Below are 18,970 nucleotides of genomic sequence, written 5' to 3' on the forward strand. Positions count from 1 at the left end.
TCAAGCAGCAGCGTGCAGCAGCTGAGATGTTCTTCCTCACCGGGGGTTAGCCGTGTGTACCAGGCAGTGTTGATTAGATTGGGGCACATGCATCTGTTCCAATGGATTTTTTCCCCCCTAAGAATGTAGCTAATTTTCAGAACAAAAGACATAATATAACACGTCAAACAGGAGGAAGGATATAAGGATAGCAAAACCCTGGAGTTCACGGGAAACCCTTTCGGGAAACAATACTAATTTAAACATAATACTTGGTTTTCTTTCATTGTCTGTGTATTTTTCTGTGAGTGTGGTATTGGATGGATGTATATATACAGAGGGGTAAAGGCCAACAGTACATACATTTCCTCTCTCATACTGTGCGAAATAGGAATCCACAGAGAGCTGAGATAAGCAAACAAAAAAATGATAAGTGGAGAAACAGTTGCACCCATACACACACACACACACACACACACACACACACAAATATATTTCGTTTCACCCATATAATCTCTATGATCACAGATAAAATCACCAACATATTTCCCACTAAGGATGCTGCTCACTTGATGTTACTGTGGCTTTACATTTACAGCTCTTTTTCTTATTCTTGGCGTCATTTGAAATCATTCATGGCATAATTTTAAAGTGTACCAATACTTGTGGTACATTTTAATACTGACTACTTTAGAAAACCTTACATTATCTATGCTATAATGTTCTCAAATTGGCAGCCAAATACTTGCATGTATGAATTGTTTGACATATATTTCCTACATACATGTTTAATTTGTAGAAATTTACTTTGATCATTCCTGCAAACATTGACAGCATTCTGGTTGTACATTGCACATAACATATTTAAATGCCTATCATAAATCTAACTGAAATTTTATTCAGTTCATCCTTTTGGCTTAATGTTCCTGAACAGACTTTAGATTTTCCTAAAAAAAATGATGGCCACTGTCATATGCCATATGAGCCAACACTTTGCGTAGTTTCATGAAAATCATGATCCAGATACTCTCAATAACAATACAACCAATGTAAACACCTCCTCAGCCTTGGTTTGGTATGCACTTTCTGTGGGCTTCCTGTATAGATATTCTGTTGGCTCCCGCATATTATTTTGGGTGCAACATTAACAACGCACATAAAGTTTGTTGTTCAGCACACACACACATATACATTAACTAAAAAGCCTCAAGGCTGCAGCTAAGGTAAGCAGAATAAAACAGAGGAGGGCCTGTCTTGCAGAAACAGCGACAGAAGGATTAACCTTAACCTTTTACTGTATATATAGAGGCTACTTGTGTTTCAGCCAAAATGCAGAGAGCCTTCAGCCTTCAACCAACACACACACACACACGCACACGCACATGCACACACACAAATACAAAGACACAAACTCTACACAAGTTCATCAACATATGGAAGTATCAGTGCGCCGTCGCTACCATGAAGTTTGCATGTCTATCCTTAACCCATAATCAGGCCATGCAGCAGCCATTCTCAGGTATTTAATATTCTTTAGAAGTGCCCTACTGATTGGTAAATGGTTGCTGTCCTTCAGTCCAAAGTCCTTTTTTCCATTTAAATAGGCCCTCCCTCTGGGTTAGATACACAACTGATGTTTCTTCTCTGCCAAAAACAATATCTCTCCAAGGTGGAACCGGGTCAGGCACTACAGAGCATGTGCCTACTGTGTGGATATATAAACACAAAAACAGTACTTCTGCGCCATGAAAATCACAAGCTCTTTGTTCCACTATGGAAGTTAAAGTAACATCACAGTTTAATGGTGCAATTGTATTAGGATACCGGTGCATAAATAATATGGCTGCTTACTGATTTGCAACAGGATCAAACCAAGTCACAACTGCTAGAACTGTTTAACCAATGTGTGTTAATACAGTCTGATGTTTTATAGACCTATAAGAAGTTTTTTATTTTGCTGCTGAATCTCTCTTTAATAAGCTTGTTCAAAGAGCTGCATATTCTTCTATGAGCTGCAGTACATTAATCTGCTCTTTTACAGGTTTTCATTCACATGCCCCTTCATAAATGTTTACAGCATTAACACAGTGCATCAGGCATAACTCAGCACTTTAGTGCCCCTATGTATTACACATATGCAGAACTATAGGGATATATATATATATATATATATATATATATATCCCATTTACCAGTAATATATATAGTACATGTATTAGAGAGTCCTACAGTGAGACCTTCTACTCTAACACAGTGTAATTGAGGATCCCAAACAGCTACAGTATGTTATGAGCATTGAACTGACACAGTGAAGATACATCTTCACTGTTTCAGTTCAAGTTTTACCTGTTTCCATAAGTTAAATCAAATAGGGCCAATTCTGGGAAAGATAAGAACTCCACTTATCTTTCAATAAATCTGCAAACAAAGTATGTAGAATAATGTATAAAGTAAAAAGAATAATGAAGATAACTACATCATTCAACATTATTTTTTCATAAAAAACTAACATAAACTATTACTTTCACCCACTGTAATTTTTACTCAGATCTTTCCCTGACTTTCTGTCACACAGAGCCTGAACAAACAGATATAGAATATAATTTAATTTTTTTAAAAACACTGTGACTTTGGGACTCACAGTGATGCCAAAGTGATGGAGTTATAAATTACATTGGAAATGTTTTTCATGGTTTAGAAAACATTGTATTTTATCTAATGTCATTTTGAAAGTTAGGATTTCTGTCTCTCTTTAATCACAGAGGGTGTTTTTGTACAGACATTCAAAACCAAAACTTTATCTAAAAAAAAAATAAATGCATCCACCATTCTTCCTGAAATGAGGGCCTGGTGTTAATGAATGGAGTTCATCGACAAAACATCAAACAATTGGAAGTTGAGAGGAAGCCTTTGTTGGCCACACAAAACAGAAATCAGAGAATGTCTTCTAGACCACAGAAGGAAAACATGCCCCACATTTTTGTCTTGCACGCTTTTTTTTTTTTTTTGGCCTATTTCAGCTCTGATTTCTATTTGAGATCCTCTCTCATTCCATTTTTTATTTCCCTTCCTTATCTGAGGTCAAAGACAATTTTTACCACTATCTAAAAAACCAAAGCTTCACTGAAATAAAAGGAAGATATCTGAAAGCATTGTCCTAATAAAATTCTTCGAATGTTTGAGTCAAGGCAAAGACTCATAGTTTGGGTTGAATATCATGGTTAGCACCCCCTGGACCATTAAAATGTTGGTGTAGTGAATATTTCAAAGTAATGAATGATGGAGACAAAAACATCAGATGCTGTAATGTCTCACTAAACGTCCTAATTATCAGGGAAAAGACTGAAGCTACCAGTGTGTTTATTGATGTGCTCATCTTTAAACAAGTCATGCTTTTAATATGACAACTGCTTACTGAAGACATCTGCACAGTCTGTCTTTTTCCCCTCAGTCAGGCTGCTTGCAGTCTAATTGAATTAGTAACTTATGATGGAGTTTAACAGACTTTTGGTTGGTGTTATGTAAATGTCTGTGGTTGATTGATTTAATCCTGAAAGAGTAAAGAAAACAATTTAAGACAATAATATAATAATAATAATAACAATACAAGTTTATTCCGGGTTTGGAATAAACTTAATTTCAATTCATTAACCCCAGTAAATCTATAAGGCTTAATTGTTATCGTATTTATTTTGTCATTTCTGTGGCATTGTCCAACATGACTAGCAACAATCCACTGGTTTCTTCTGAGACTAAACCAACAGCCTGTTACACAGAGACTAAATAGACTTAATAACACAGAGAGCCAATAACTTACACTTGAAATAACAAAGAGAAGAGACCAGTGATGACAAAGACGTGGCTCGGTGGTCGAGGTGGAACAAAACACATTTACAACTTTTACTGCAGTGTAAATCAGTCGCTCAGCTCCCACTACAGAACCCAGACAAAACTTACACTAGGGCCTTTTATAAATCTACAGTATATTCTCCAGTGATATTGTGACATATGGAGTTGTAAAGTTTTCATCTTCCTATTGAACCTCTGGCCATCTCTGAAAGGTTCAAAAGTCAAAGCACTCTTCCATGACCACTCAGGTCCAACAAGTAATTCCTGCTCTTTTTTTTTTTTTTTTTTAAAACATACATTTGTTCTTGTTTTTTCGTTTTTTTTTTTTTTTTTTTTACAGCAGTTACTTCTTTCAAAACTGTTGCAGATAATTGACCTGTTTTTTACAGTTAAGTTCATAATTTGTACACATGGCGTCAGATCATCTGAAAGATGTGCTGTACAGTTTAACAGAGGATTTGACTACTTTAGAAAGACACCTGTACCTGTCTTATATTACTGGTCAGCAGAGTGCATCCATGTGAGCACAGTATTTTCTGATACACTATACTGAATATTATTATATTAACCTAGACATTACAGATTATATTTCCTTAAATAAAACAGGCAAGACAAAATAAACCAAAAAAAAAAAAAACAAAAAAAACTAGCCATAAGCATTTTAAACTGATGAATAATGAAAATACCTCAAACCTTGTAACAAAGCAAACATTTTACGTCCAAGGCTTTGTTGATCAAGGTGAAAGCAAAAACAGTAAAATTCACAGTGAAACATCTCATTTTAGTAACGAAGCTAACATCATTACAGGGAATCAGAAATGTCTGACTTAATCAAGAGCTCAGAAGGTAAACAGCCAGTGTGTGTGGACTGAGGTGATGTTTGTAGATTTGTTTATGTGGACTTATACAACATTACGGAAGGGGCAGTGATATGGATTGTGAATCTGTACTATACAGTAGGTAAAGTGATCTGTTCTTCTTAATGAATTGTGCAGATAGAACAATGGTATTTACAGTATTTTCAGGATAAACAGCCACATTATCTTCCCCTTATTGATATCTTTATTACCTAAACAGTACTCTACTCTACTGCTCCTGCGATTCCCAACCTTTTCTGACTAGTCCTGCTGAGTTCCTTTTGCTGTTCAGTCTGCATGCCCATCCTATTCTCCTCTTCTAAATATGAATAATTTGTCTCTGACATCAACACAGAGTAAGATAATGAATGTTTCTTTTTTTGGAGTTTACTAATGAAAGATAATTTCGTGTCTCTGTAATTGTTTGCTAATTAATCATGAAAGTTTTGTTTCCTGATTGGTTAAAATGAGCTTTCCATAACTGCAAGGCTCTGTTTGGTTATTGTCTGGAGATGTTATTATTATTTCTTTCATAAAACACTGTATGACCCCTCTAGTACTGGGGACCACACACTGCTGTACTGAACTCTTTCCTTTCCCTCTCAACTTTCTCTTTTAACCTCATCTTATTGCCTAATCATATTACACCTTCTTCCTTCCTTCTTTCCTGATGCTGCAACAGCTATGTGAAGTCCTTGGAAACAGCCTCTATGAAGTTGGGTGCTGACATGAGGATGGTGAAGGTGCAAATGATGGAGAAGAGAGAGAAGGCCACCAGGCACAGGCGGTCAACCACCGCTGCTGCAAATTTCCACTCACTACAGATGGCCTCAGCCTCATCCTGGTCCCGGAACCTCTGGGCTATGTATGACACCTCCTCCAGGATGCGCTGGATTTCTGGTGGGGGGATGCTAACTCCGATTCCCAGGCCTCCAGCACCACTGCCAACACCTCCAGGTGTCTCACCCTCCTCACTGGGGGAACAGTGGGCTCGTAAAGTTACCCCAGAGTCACTAGAAGGTGGGCAGTGTGGGCTTTCTATGGGGTGATAATTGCTGAAGTAGAGGCTCATGGAGCCGTTGGAAGTGCCAGTGGGACAAGGTGGGCAGGGTGTTTGTGACAGGGGCACAGTGAGGCTTGGAACTGTGCCCATCTCTATAGAACTGGTACTGGAGTGGTGCTGGGAGGTGTGACGGTACTTGTAACCAGGCCGCTTGCGCTCATCGCCAGGCTGTTTCATACGGAGAAACCAAGCGCACCAGTTCAACAGAACCACCCGAACCTGAAAAAGAGAGTTTCAGTGACACACACACACACACACACAACCACACACACACTGTAACACATTCAAATAACCACAGGTATTTGTGCCAAACATTATCGACAACAATAATAATGATCATTTCCAGTCACTCACCCACTTGGGCATCTTGCCTCCCTGAGGGTCATGATGATGAAACTGCAGGACGATGACTGTCACTACCACAGACATTCCCACAATCATCATGGTGCTAGCAAAGTACTGGGCTGCCAAGTACACAAAAGACATCAAGATGCTTTTAGTTTGAGGCTCTTAGGTACAAATAAGGTCACACATTTTAATACTGGTTGAATGTTTTTTTCCATTTTCAGTCTTTTGAACCAGCCCACAGTTACATTTAATTAACATGTACTAGCAGGTAAAACATTGAGCTTATATTAAAATTGGGTTGATTTCACACTCGAACATAAAAGGAAAGCAAGTCTGATCAATCTGTGCAATAAGCTACATTGCCGAGGGGAGAAGATGCACACTTGAACTTAAACAGGGGAAATAAAATCTGTGCAAAACCGAGAGTAAACAAACTAAAAAACAGAAGGGAAGAGACACAGATTAGTCCTGGTTCTGGAGGGTTGTTTTCACCCACACAAGGGAAACACTAACAGAACAATGTGCTGTCTCCTAGTTCATGTTCACGCACATACACAAAAACACGCACAGTAAAAATCTCAGGGGCTGCTCTCCTTTTACTTGTTTGCAAGTGACTATGAACTAAGACAAACTAAACACAATTGCAGCTACTTCAGTTCCAGCAAACCAACATATAACCTCATGAAGTCTGGGATCATGATGTTATTTTTTTAGGTCTTGGAAATTAAAAAAAAAAAAAAAAAAAAAAAAAAAAAAAGAGGGAAAAGAGGCAAGGAAAGAAATTTACTGTGTCCTGTCTGCTTTATGGACAGTCACTTTGACTTTCTTTATAAGCAGAGACTCAAAAAATGATTGCCTACAGATATAATTCATAATAATTCAAAACATAATTGTGAGGCCCTTAGTCACAAACCCTATTGTTATTCATGGCTGAACAAGCTAAATTAAAAATGAATTAGAAGTGCACAACATTAAAAGGATCTAAGCCAAATGGTCTTGAACTAGATAAGATAGGACTGACTAAATGAACTTAAATGAATTAACCACACTTAGCTTATCTGGCGACAGGCTGAGGGTAAAAAGACATATGGCCCGATTCTAGCAGCAGTGCTCAACACTTGCTTTATATATTTACAGTTAAGCTCAAGGAGCTACAATAACTCACATCCACATTCAGCCACCATGTTGTAAAGAGACATGAGTCATTTTAACAAAGCTACTAAAAGTGTCCCAGTTGGCCTCGTGTTCAGGTCATGGGAAATAAAAACAGATTAATCTTACTGATGATGACATATTTATCAGGCTTTTCCCAGTGAAGGCAGTTAGTGGTCACCATATTCAGTATGACCAAACACTATTTACTCCAATAAACTCTTACAGTAAACAGTTGCCATGTCCACTTTATTTCACTTTGACCCACTGAAATTCATCTAACATAACAAGCGCGGCCACAGTTATGATTCAAAGCATGTAACCTCACTGCCTCACACACACAAGACAAAAAAGGCCAGTCAGACCTAGAGGGGTTTTATTTATTCTTTCTTCAGAAGAACATAATGCATATTTTATATTACTGGTATTTATTTGAAGTGCAAGAAAAGGAGAACAATCAAGCTGTTACAGTGGACTGGTCGGGACTGTCTGCATTGATTTCAGGTTGACCTCTATTTTGTAAAGCGCTTCACATTAGATGAACACACAAACAGAACCGTACGGTAGTATCTGTTTCTCCTGATTCATGGCCGTGTGTTTATTAGTGACATAAATGTAACCCACCGATGAGAGGAACAGAGTCGGACGTGGCAGGCATGATTTCTGCTACCAGAAGCATGAAGACAGTTAGCGAAAGCAGCACAGTGATGCCTTGAGATTGATCCAGAGAAACACATAGAGGAAAAGAAAAAACACGATCATATACATAAAGTTGTGATCATGGTCACTGGTGTGTGAAATTATTCCTGTAGTTACTTATGTATGCAATAAATTATGTTCTCATGACTGAACCCAACTCTGTCCGCTAGTGGCTCCTTTGACGCGCCCAAGGTAAGTTACGGCACCAGAAATTCCTCAAGCACACTTTGCATCTTATTTTGAAATTCAGTTTTTCCAAGGTGATTTGACATGCATGCATTCATGGCTTACTACTGCATATGAATCATTAGGACATATACACACTACATGCATGTGAGTGAGGGAGCTTTAATGTGTTTATGTGTTGGTTTACAGTTGTGTATTTTTGCATAAGCCTGAACAACTTCTTATTATAATAATTTCTCTCTGGTCAACAAGAGAGAGCATCACTATATATTAGTGATGCTGTTTCTAAAATACACACCGATATATCTGCAATGAGCTTGTATCAGCCAATATATTGGTTATATTTGTGTTCAGCATCCCACTCTCACCCAGAGAAATCTTCTCCCCAGAGTCCGCAGGTAGCAGGAAGACCAGCAGGGCCAAACCAGAGATCAGCACACAGGGAATGAGCAGATTGAGGCCATAATACAGGGTCCTACGGCGCATAGTGACTGTAAATGTGACATCAGGGTAAGGCTCCTTACAGCACTCATAGTACAGCTCATTACGCTTGGCTGGCACACCTGTAGGAGAAGAGAACACACACACGTGTTTTGAGAACACAGGAAGTGATTCAGTGCTCAAGATTTAAAGAGCTGTTAGAATATGAGTCTATAATGACTTTAATAAACAACTATAACGAGTCTCTCCCCCCATATAACTGTCCACATGTTTGGGCAAATAGATATGGAAAAAATGGAAAAGAGAAAATATGAATATAAATATTTGATGTATATGTACTGCACTATACAGAATTCACACCAAGTGCATTTTAAGCCCTTGACCCTAGACACATTAAGCTGGAGTGGAGTTTGGAACTCTGTATTTATTTTAAGATATTATTAGCAAAATGTTTAGTAAGACAACAAAAGAATTTTTAAAAATCAGAACAGTCGTTTTAATTTTTGGTAAGTGAACTATCTCACCTTGAACTGCACTGTGCTGCACTCACATATGGCTTGGCTACACGCCTTGCCAGTGTATCAAACTTTCCTATTGCATGCCATCTGGTGCTGTCTGACACCCATTCCCAGCTAACCATCACCTCGAGGGCACAGGCACAAGGATGTGATGCCACTCTGTCCCTGCAAGGTACACCACGTTTGGGAGGTCTTCCAAAAAATGTCCCCTTTTTCAAGTTCATTCAGTCACAACCATCCAAATGTTATCCCATGGTGAAAACCATTTATATAAGAGAGATTCATTCGACGCACATTTGAATTTTAATGAGATTGTCCTGCCATTAAAAAATAACCCCGTGGGTCATCTACAAAAGCAGCTTATACGACCTAGGGAGGCGGTCAGGGGGGCTGGACGGGTTGACAATCCGCTGCTGTTCACTTCCATGACTATAACCACAATTGTTTTATAAACTTAAGCACATGTTTACCAATGTGGTAAAAAAAAAAAAGTCCTCACAAATTTTGATATAATCTCTAAACCTAACCCAACTTTTAATACAGCACTGTTACGTCATAAAGGAGTTCATGTTGAACACTTTGGGTTCAAGCTATAGGTTGTTTTGGAGGCTAAAAACAAACAAGCTGGAAGGTGCATGGCCTGATCCCAATGTAATGAGGGACAAATGTAAAGAGGCTATTGATGTATAGCGTTTAACAGATTGACTTAGGTAGTTATTACATATTCTATGTTTGCCTAATATTTTTAAATGAAAAAAAAAACTGATTTAAGAAAACCAGGGATGTAATATCCCAGTTTTCATTGTATAGGCTGAATACAGCAGGAGATGTTGTGCAGTATTCAAGCTTGTTTTCATCTCATCTCAGAGCTCAGATGGAGAAATCTCAGGAGAAGACAAGAAAATGGGTTTTGTGTTAAAACAGATCCACTGAATTATACAGTCACACTTGTTTCACAGGTATATCCATCCATCCTGCAGTGATAAACACAAACATAGGCTCTCTTACCCACAAGATCCCACTCCCCATTGGGAATGTAGGTGGATGTGTCCACATCCAGCATCTGGAGGTCCAGCAGCCAGCCGTTGTGTGTCCAGGAGCCAAACTTCAAGTTACACTTTTGAACGTCAAAAGGGAACCAGCGGACGTCGATGTAGCAGGTGCTCTTCAAGATGCCAGGGGGAATGTACTGACAGTAACCTGATGCATTCACCAGTACGTTGGTGTGGAAAGTGGCATCAAACCTCTCGTCCGCACTGGGGTAATAGAGAGAGTGCAAATAAAAAAAACAACAAATGGGCTAAAGCACTTTTTGCTCTTTTTATTGCCTTTGCCTTTCATGTTGACAACATGCTTGGGTATCACAAGCTGGCAATTACTTCTAAATGGATTTTGTCAATTTGCATCATGGCAGAGAAACTAAAAGGAATAATAACAGCCTTGTGAATAACTGTAGACAGAGATGCAATTAGAAAAAAGGGTAATTTTGTTGTGTTTCCCTGTTCATTATAATCTGTCTGCACATTTGTCTCCACAAAACAAATTAGGGAATAAGAAAAGTGTTTGGTTAGGGAGGTAGGACATTAATATAAAAACCAGACCAGATCTGGAGGTTTAAGGTCATTTGTTTTTTTAAATGGTTTTTAAAAACTTAATTAAATTTGAAAAAAAACTTCATTAGTCAGCTCATTAATTCCGCCCATATCTGTTCTGTTGTCTGTATGTACTTGTATAGCTGTAAGTATCACAGCTAACACTGCCCAACCCACCACAGCAACGAGCAATAAAGAGATGTATCTAACCAGCCATCCTTGGTGCAACACGTATGCTGCTTTGGTTCTTCACCACACATACACACAACTGAAACCCAGGTGAAATCCAGAAGGCAGTGAAATTAAATATTCACTTCCATTACTATACAGGACCAAATCAGTGACACGTAAAAATATCACAGATGCCTCTGTCAAGGTTCTGCAACTCACAACCTGCTGGGATGATATGAAGGCAGTCATGGACAGGTTTTGCACATTGTAGGGATTTGGCAAAACACACACATAGTATTATGAGTCTAAAACTGGGATTATCAGCAATTACTGCACATAACTCATACTCAATTATTTGTTCACATAACTCTTAATGAGAGCATGTAAAATAATTAGGAATAACCATTATTAATTATTATTATTAATCTTAATTCTAATGTTATAAAACCAGTTATGATGACAGTGATCTGATGCTTATCCCAGGGTTACTTGTGGCGCGCAGTGGGATTCTTATTGCTGTTGGTGACATTTTCATCCCTCCATGATTCTTTACGGGGCCCCTGACCCCTTGAGCCTGTGCCCAGAAGGCCCATTCATTGATCCATCCATGCAGACACCAAACCTTGCTTTTACATCAGCTCTGGCACTTCAGCTGAACTCTAGGCATTAAAAAGAAGCTGCCCCGGTGTTGGTGAGACTGTGAACCATTAAATAAATTGCCAAAGGTGAAGTCTGAACTTTTAAGTCAGTGTCTTCTGTTCTGCTTTCTTTGTACAGATTGAGGCTGAAATTCTGTTCTCATACAAATTAATTTTCCACCATCACAACCAGCTGGAAGAAACTTTCTCTGCCCCTCTTCATCTCTATTTTTTATCCCCCAGGCTGGCGTGTCTATAGGAATAACATTAGGACAGCTGAAAAGAAGATTAGCAGTCAACTATAATCAGCAAAAATAACAAATTTGTGGATTATATTCTTTCTGCAACAGAGAAAGTAATGTTTTTTTTTTAACTTAATGTCTTAGTTAAAATTTATCTGGATTTCCATGCCCCCATTTATTGTTATATAACAATATATCTTTATCTCTTTCAATCAGCTAGATTGTGGGTTTTACATTTTCTCTCAGTTGTTTTACCCAGAGGATCATTTTACTGATAGTGGATCTGCCTTCCCTTGGGGACAGACATAAAACAATAACATATGTGCATATGAATGGAAGTATGTTAACTGTATCATGCCCACACTGCGATTGACAGTACATTGTAAATGAAAGAAACTAGTGTTTGAGAAAAGAACTAAATGTTAGACATCTTCTGCTCTGTAAAGTCACTGGTCAGGTTTCAGCAGACAGAAGGAATAACTGTGTAAAACAGGGTGGAGTTTTGATACATTATATAAAATGTCTCTAGCATATTAACATATTACTTTCAGCCATCATTCTGTATTTGTCACTACAGGCCATACAAAAGTCTTTTGGAGATCCATCAGCCCTTTTCATTCTTTCTTCTTTTTATACTCCGCATCAACTTTATAGTCAAACCCACACACTTTAATTTGCCTCTGCCTTTGTGGAAAAAATTGAATGATTGACCTTTTTAAGGCAGTGAAGTGATGTAATTTATTTCTCCTCTGTGTGTGCCGCTATCAGCTGTGGCACCATGTGCAAGGGGAGGGATGTGAGCGTTGGTCACGGCAAAGACATGGAATCAATTATTTAAGATTTGGCCTTACTTGATGTGAAGGTGTGCACTTTTCCTGCAATCACAATATGCAAGTCCAAGTTATGTGCATGCGGAACAAGAGTTGTAGAGTATGATATTAAAAGTTGTCAGAAAAAGTTAAATTAGAGATTACAAAAACAAACATTTCAGTTATTAAATATGCATACAATTGGACAAGTGATAAGCCTGGGAGAATGGTAAGTGGCTATTTGTACAGTGCAATCACACGCATGCGCGCGCACACACACACATTTTGTACAGACAGTGGAAACAACTGTCTGACAGCAACAATAGTGGGAGTGACATGTTCCTGCATCATGGGACATGAGTCACCAAGCTTTCTTCTCACTCACTCAACACCTGTTCCCTCACACAAGTACACATGAAATGGGGCCATTAAGGCAGACTAAGCAGGAAATGTACTATAATATAATATACCTTTAAAATAATGATTTGACTTGGTTAATTGGTTCATCAGGTTACACAGGCTGGATACAACAAAAGTGCAGAATAAATTCATGGCCTTAGCTTTCTCTGAACATTTCTTTGCAAATATTTGTTATACAATAAATAAACACAAATAAATAAAATAAATAAAATAATGCCTAAGAGGAAAAGCTCTGAAATTTTTAACCATGAATACCAAACCATCTATGTAGATCGTCACATCCCAGCAATATTTCATCCTGACATCAGGCATTCTGTTACATAATTATGTTTTGTGAAATAATCGAGCATGTAAACTAGTCTTATTTTAAAACTGAACGTAAACATTTATTCGATTAAATCTTCAAATTTTTGTCTAGTAATTACGATTACTAATCAGGTAATCCATTGTCACTTTAGCTCCTTCTAAAGTATGAATGATTCACTGCACAGTACTGATACTTGATACATTCATTCTGCACTTTCGTATATATGTTTGCATAAATAGTGCAGGCTCTTGCTAATCATGCCATCAGCTCAAGATGTTTTGTAGAAAAATTTGTGTTTGACCTGATTCACAAATTCACACAAAATAAGTTTTTACTGTTACATTTTAGTCCATTGAGAACATGAACATTAGCCCTCAATGCAGCATATACTCAATTTTATTTTATTCCAGGTTTTTCATTAAAGTCATTACAGAAAAGTAATTACATCTGTCTATTCATTCCAATATCCAACCACCTACAAAACAACAACAACAAAAAAATAACCTTAAACTATTTATTCAATTCTGTTCTTTTTCATCATTATGGCGTGTCTTCATTATACATCTACCTTTCCTACTGGCATTATTAAGATTCAGCCTGTGGTTTACCTGAGTTGGATGCCCTTCATGTGCCTCATCGATCCCCAGTCAAGTGAGACCGTTAACTTTTACCTCTAATGGCAGAGGAGGTCGGCAACTTGCCAAACACAATCACACACATTCCCCAAGTCATGCTTGTCTGCCACACATGCACAAACACACACGTGCACATGTGCATGCACACACATGCACACACACATACATTCATGCCAGCCATAATGGCAGAACAGCCAGAGCTAACATAAAGTTTACAGTTGGTATTCTTCAATGAAGTGGGGGAGGTTGTTTCACTAGAAGGCAGGTACATTTACTCTTTTACATAACCTCACTTTCAATATCACAATAGCCCGTTTCTCCAAAATGAATTCAGTTTTGATGAATTGACAATTACTTTTACTAATTAGTCTGAGCCATACTCATAGACAGCGAACACACAATAACTCCTCCTTTTTGATTTGAATTGAATATCAGCTGTTAGGCGCAGTATAAAAACTGTCTCAAATATAGTAAATAAAATATTCCCTCCAGACAGTATGTGTGGATACGGTCTGGATGGTAAAATCATGACTCACAGTATAAATTATCCATGCCTGAAACATCTTTTTGAGACAGCGTCAGTCAGCGTGAGCACAATAATGTGGAAATATGAAAAGCAATATGAGAGATTTCACAGTGGGTTAATATAAACCCAATGACTCATCACAGACAATATCAGATTTATTTTAATCTCACTCGACTTTAAACACACAGTATATTGGGATGGCATCTGATCTAAACCTTCCTAAACAGCAGTAACGCGATATTGAAACAACAGAAATAAATAAAATAGAAGTATAGTGAGCTTTTATTAGAACAATATTCTAATTAACCACAGCAGAGCGAGACAAGCATATTACTGGCTGCACTCTGATGGCCCACTGTGTAATAGCATGTGTTGTTTCATTATTGGCTGTAATTATGTGATAGCATGAATGTGTCTGTATGTGACGTGCCGGTGAACAGTGTACTGCCTGCACACATTTAATTGTATTCGTCTATGTCTAACTTGTGTGCATGTTTGCCGATATATTTACTATGTATTACCGAGATGGGAGCTGAGTGTGTTTGGTTTAATCACTTAAGTGTGGATGTGTGTGCATGTTTCCAGCAGTAGTCCATGTTATTGCTGAAAACTGTAAATTTTCATTGCTCCTCATGGGGCTTGTAAAGCTTCTGGGTAGGCTGTAAAGTGAAGCTTTCCCTTCAGCTTCGCATTACTTATCTGCCAGCTCTATATTTTCAGTTAACTGAAACAGCAGTGTATGACTTTGTACAGTAGGTTCCTGACGATGTTTTTTTGTTTTCAATGTGATCAACCTATTTCATGTTTTTTTTTTTTCTCGACAGGTTTCATTTTCAGTAAGCGTGATTCATGAGTTGAGATGAATGTGATGAATCCGAATAAGATCAGTTTTATTCTGACTTTCCTTCTAGCACCACCAGCACACCACCTATTTTTCATTTATCCAGTGAAATATTACAGATGGATTGGCACAAAACAGGCATTTGTGCTTCCCCTCAGGGTGAACTGTAATAACATCGATCCCTTGACTTTCCAGCTGGTGCCATCCTCAGGTCAAAACTCTAATATAGTTTATGACCAACCTCAAAAACTGAACACACTACCCATCACCATCAGCTGCACCTTCTGCATAGCACTAATTAGCAAAGTTAGCATTCTGACACATTAAAACTAAAATCATGAACATGGTAAATGTTGCACTTATGTCAGCACTGTCACTATGAGAATATTAGCAAAGCTTAGTGTTGGTCAGTATTTACCCAAAACAGCAAACATTTCCCACTTCCAAAGCTTAAGTCTAATATTTGATGTCAAAGTCCTGTGATGTGTACGTCCAACTTTCCAATACAACTGTGCAGTGCAGAATTTCATAGATTACAAGTGAACGTAACCCAGCAGAATTTATTTGGCAAAGCAAATTAGTAATATAAAAATGTATATTTTAGAAATACAACTGTTTTCATGTGTGAGTAGATCTAGAGCAGCCAGTCAAAAAACTAGCATGACAAAAACAGGCTGTGAGATGAGAGGTAGAGTAATATGCTGACACCTTCACAGACAGACAGGTAGATGGGATGATTTATATAGGGGAGTCAGTGGAAGCTGGGATTTATAAAATATGGAGAGAGCTGATTGAACAGAGTGAAATATGGTGTGCCAGTGAGTTATGAAAGAGAGATGGTAAGGTAGAACAGAGGATGGAGGGGGAGAGGTAGGAGTGGACATGGAGGGTAAAATGGGGAAAGCATGGGGTTAGAGCAGGGAGATTAGAATGGGTAATAATCCTGGCAGTTCTAAAAGCTGAGCTTTTAAAATTTGGGTTAATACCCCAAAACCTTTTGTTTTGTCCTCGAGTTCCCTGTAACGTGCATGTATGAGTATGTGTATATATTGTATATATATATATATATATATGTGTGTGTGTGTAGTAGGAGGAGATACAGGCACTCTCCATCCTCTCAATAACATCAGAGAAGACAAACTGCACAGGTGTCTCTCTCTTTTAACGTCACTTTAAGTGTTCAAAATCAGATTTTACAACATTGTGCATATATTGTACTTGTGTCATCGTTGTCGCTACAGTGATCCATCTCTTCCATCTTTCTCTCTGCTCAGTCTCAAAGCAAATCATGCAAAGGCAATGCAATTAGTTGTTGTGGAGCAAAACAACTGACCCACATTTCTAATTGACTTGAGAAAGTCTCATACTGAAGTATGAAGAAGTGGATAAGCAAACAGCACAAGTCTGACCTGAATCACAAAATGCATTGAATCAAAAAAATGCAAAGTTCAACCTCTCTAATAGAAATATGAATAATATAGAAATATGGGTTTATACCACAGCCATAATGTGTCTTTAATGCTTAAAATACATTTTGACAGTGGCAGACAATGGAAGGAGTTCACTGACATGAATTGTTAATGGGGTTGTTTTCATTTCTTAAAAGAAAGCATGACAAACCAAATTTCAATCAAAAATTACTGTTACTGAATGAAGTACTGGTAATTTTGACTTACTGTTATTTTAAATGAACCATCTCCTTCTATTGCCAATGTCACTGGGTTTGTGTTTGGGCGTGATCACACATGTGCTGCTGTGGTTTATGGAGATTAAAGGTAGAATTTAATGTAATAGCAGCATATCAGAGGGATTATACTAGTATTTCATTCAATGTGAACTCTCAATTCTCACAAATAGCAAGAAAATACACTATGTTTCTGAGAGGTGTGTTTATCAGCTGCAGAGGACTGACCATGCCAGATTAAAACACCCATTTTGTTTCATTTGACAACAGCACTAGGCAACAATAAAGAGAAAGTCTCAAAGCTTTCTAAGCTACAGTAAGTAAGGCTGTGATAAGTAACTACAATCAACTCTGACCTGTTGTAAAGGAGGATGTCAGGGGTCCAGATCTGGTCTGAAGGGAATCGCAGGTTCTGGACACCAGGGTAGTTTTCTGGATTCCAGCTCAGGTAGATGTCTGTCCAGTACTGAGGCAGAGAAAGAGATTTTCACTACAGACTTTGAAATTATGGTCCTATTTTATTTGTTTTACAATGGGTGCAACAAATCACATGTTCCTGCAAAATATCCAGTGGCGAGCTGGACGACCAGTAATCTAACTTTTCTTAACTTTCACAAGAAAAGTGCCGATTCAGTGGAAATAAAAAGGGCTGCATCTTGCCAGGAATGAAAATGGAGAGATAAGAATATTATTGCAGTATTACTGTTTTCAGACCTTTCTTAAACAATAATGAAAGAAAAGAAAAGGTTATTCATGTAAACATATTTCTAATCATGAAGGCATATCACTGCATTAAAAATGCTTTACTGTCTACAACAATTTCTAGCCAACCAGCTACAATCAGTAAATTAAAAGCTCTTAAATTAATTGCATATATCTTAATAATAGATGAATGAACTAACACTTAAATATTAGATTATAAATATTCCCTTTAGACTGTGAGGACATACAAAGAATTAACTTCAGAAAATAAATCGTATATGTGTTAAACTTCAACAACATCAACAGGAACTATTGCGGCGGTGCTATTAATTTGAGGAACACAACTATAGTGCCTTTAGAAGATAACAGTGTAATAAAATCAGAAACATAACTGAAGCACATTAAACTGATGATAATGTACACATTTTGACTGACCAGCTGCAGCCAGGCATTGGTCATCAACACCTGGTTCTTCTCGTCCTGTGAACAGAGAAAAGAGGAATAGCAAATAATACTGTAAGTTTTTCTTTTGTATAAGAGAAGATAAGCAGGCCAATCCACGCAAAAAGTCAAGTCAGTGTAGTTGTTTTGCACAGACCAAGAATTATCAGATCAGGCTGGGAAAACTGTAAAAACAAATGACATAGTCCTTTATTAAGGCAACTAAAACACTTTAGCTTGCATTGAATTTTAATAGTGGAAATGAATTACAAGTCTATATAAAAAGTGACACAAATCAAATCATATTCCTAGAAAAGAAATATCATAATAAAGTGTGACAAAGAGTGTTTGTTTTATGTAAACTGAAAAAATGCATTAAAATAGGTAAATGGTGACCCACTTAATTATAGTCATTATTGTCATTATTGTCCAGAACAAATCACAAAGCTAAAAAGAAATAACCAAATCAGATTGAGGCCTAATTCATTACCTAACAATGAACTTCAGTATTTTTTGTACGCAGAGCATTTAGAAAATTATGTTGCTCATATTGCTCATAGCTGCGAAAGTGAAATTACCATTTCTGCAAGCATCAGAACTTCTGATCCCAGTGCAGACTGGGAAACGACTGTGTGAATTCTTTGGTCGAGAGGGGAGGAAAGTTGTATGAGATCAAAGTTTTTCTCTGTGAACACAGGGCATTTGTTTATCTGTATCTCTCTTTTGCTTTTTCTGAGTTGTAAATGTGGATATGTATGGCCAATTCTTCTAGATGTCTTTTCTGAAAGCAGTAGACAGTAATAATTGGAAATGTGTGTCACTTCAGAGGTTTCTAATCCCACTGTGGTCTGTGTGTGTGTGTGTGTGTGT

At 37.7% G+C, this 18,970-nt stretch overlaps 1 protein-coding gene across 1 annotated transcript in view; it reads right to left on the reverse strand.

Moving 5' to 3' along the window:
- Positions 1 to 4,163: 4,163 nt before the first annotated feature.
- LOC113144745 (neuronal acetylcholine receptor subunit alpha-7-like) overlaps positions 4,164 to 18,970 on the reverse strand; it is a 29,751-nt gene continuing 14,944 nt past the window's right edge. The window contains exons 4-10 of the mRNA XM_026330970.1: positions 18,095 to 18,139; positions 17,314 to 17,423; positions 10,101 to 10,348; positions 8,502 to 8,696; positions 7,873 to 7,959; positions 6,103 to 6,212; positions 4,164 to 5,967 (exon numbers count right to left, since the gene is read on the reverse strand). Of these exons, the coding sequence (XP_026186755.1) occupies positions 5,368 to 5,967; positions 6,103 to 6,212; positions 7,873 to 7,959; positions 8,502 to 8,696; positions 10,101 to 10,348; positions 17,314 to 17,423; positions 18,095 to 18,139 (1,395 nt within the window). The 3' untranslated portion in view covers positions 4,164 to 5,367. The remainder of the gene's footprint in view (positions 5,968 to 6,102; positions 6,213 to 7,872; positions 7,960 to 8,501; positions 8,697 to 10,100; positions 10,349 to 17,313; positions 17,424 to 18,094; positions 18,140 to 18,970) is intronic.

Source organism: Mastacembelus armatus, chromosome 10 (genome assembly GCF_900324485.2).
Source record: "Mastacembelus armatus chromosome 10, fMasArm1.2, whole genome shotgun sequence".
Classification (NCBI taxonomy): Eukaryota; Metazoa; Chordata; class Actinopteri; order Synbranchiformes; family Mastacembelidae; genus Mastacembelus; species Mastacembelus armatus.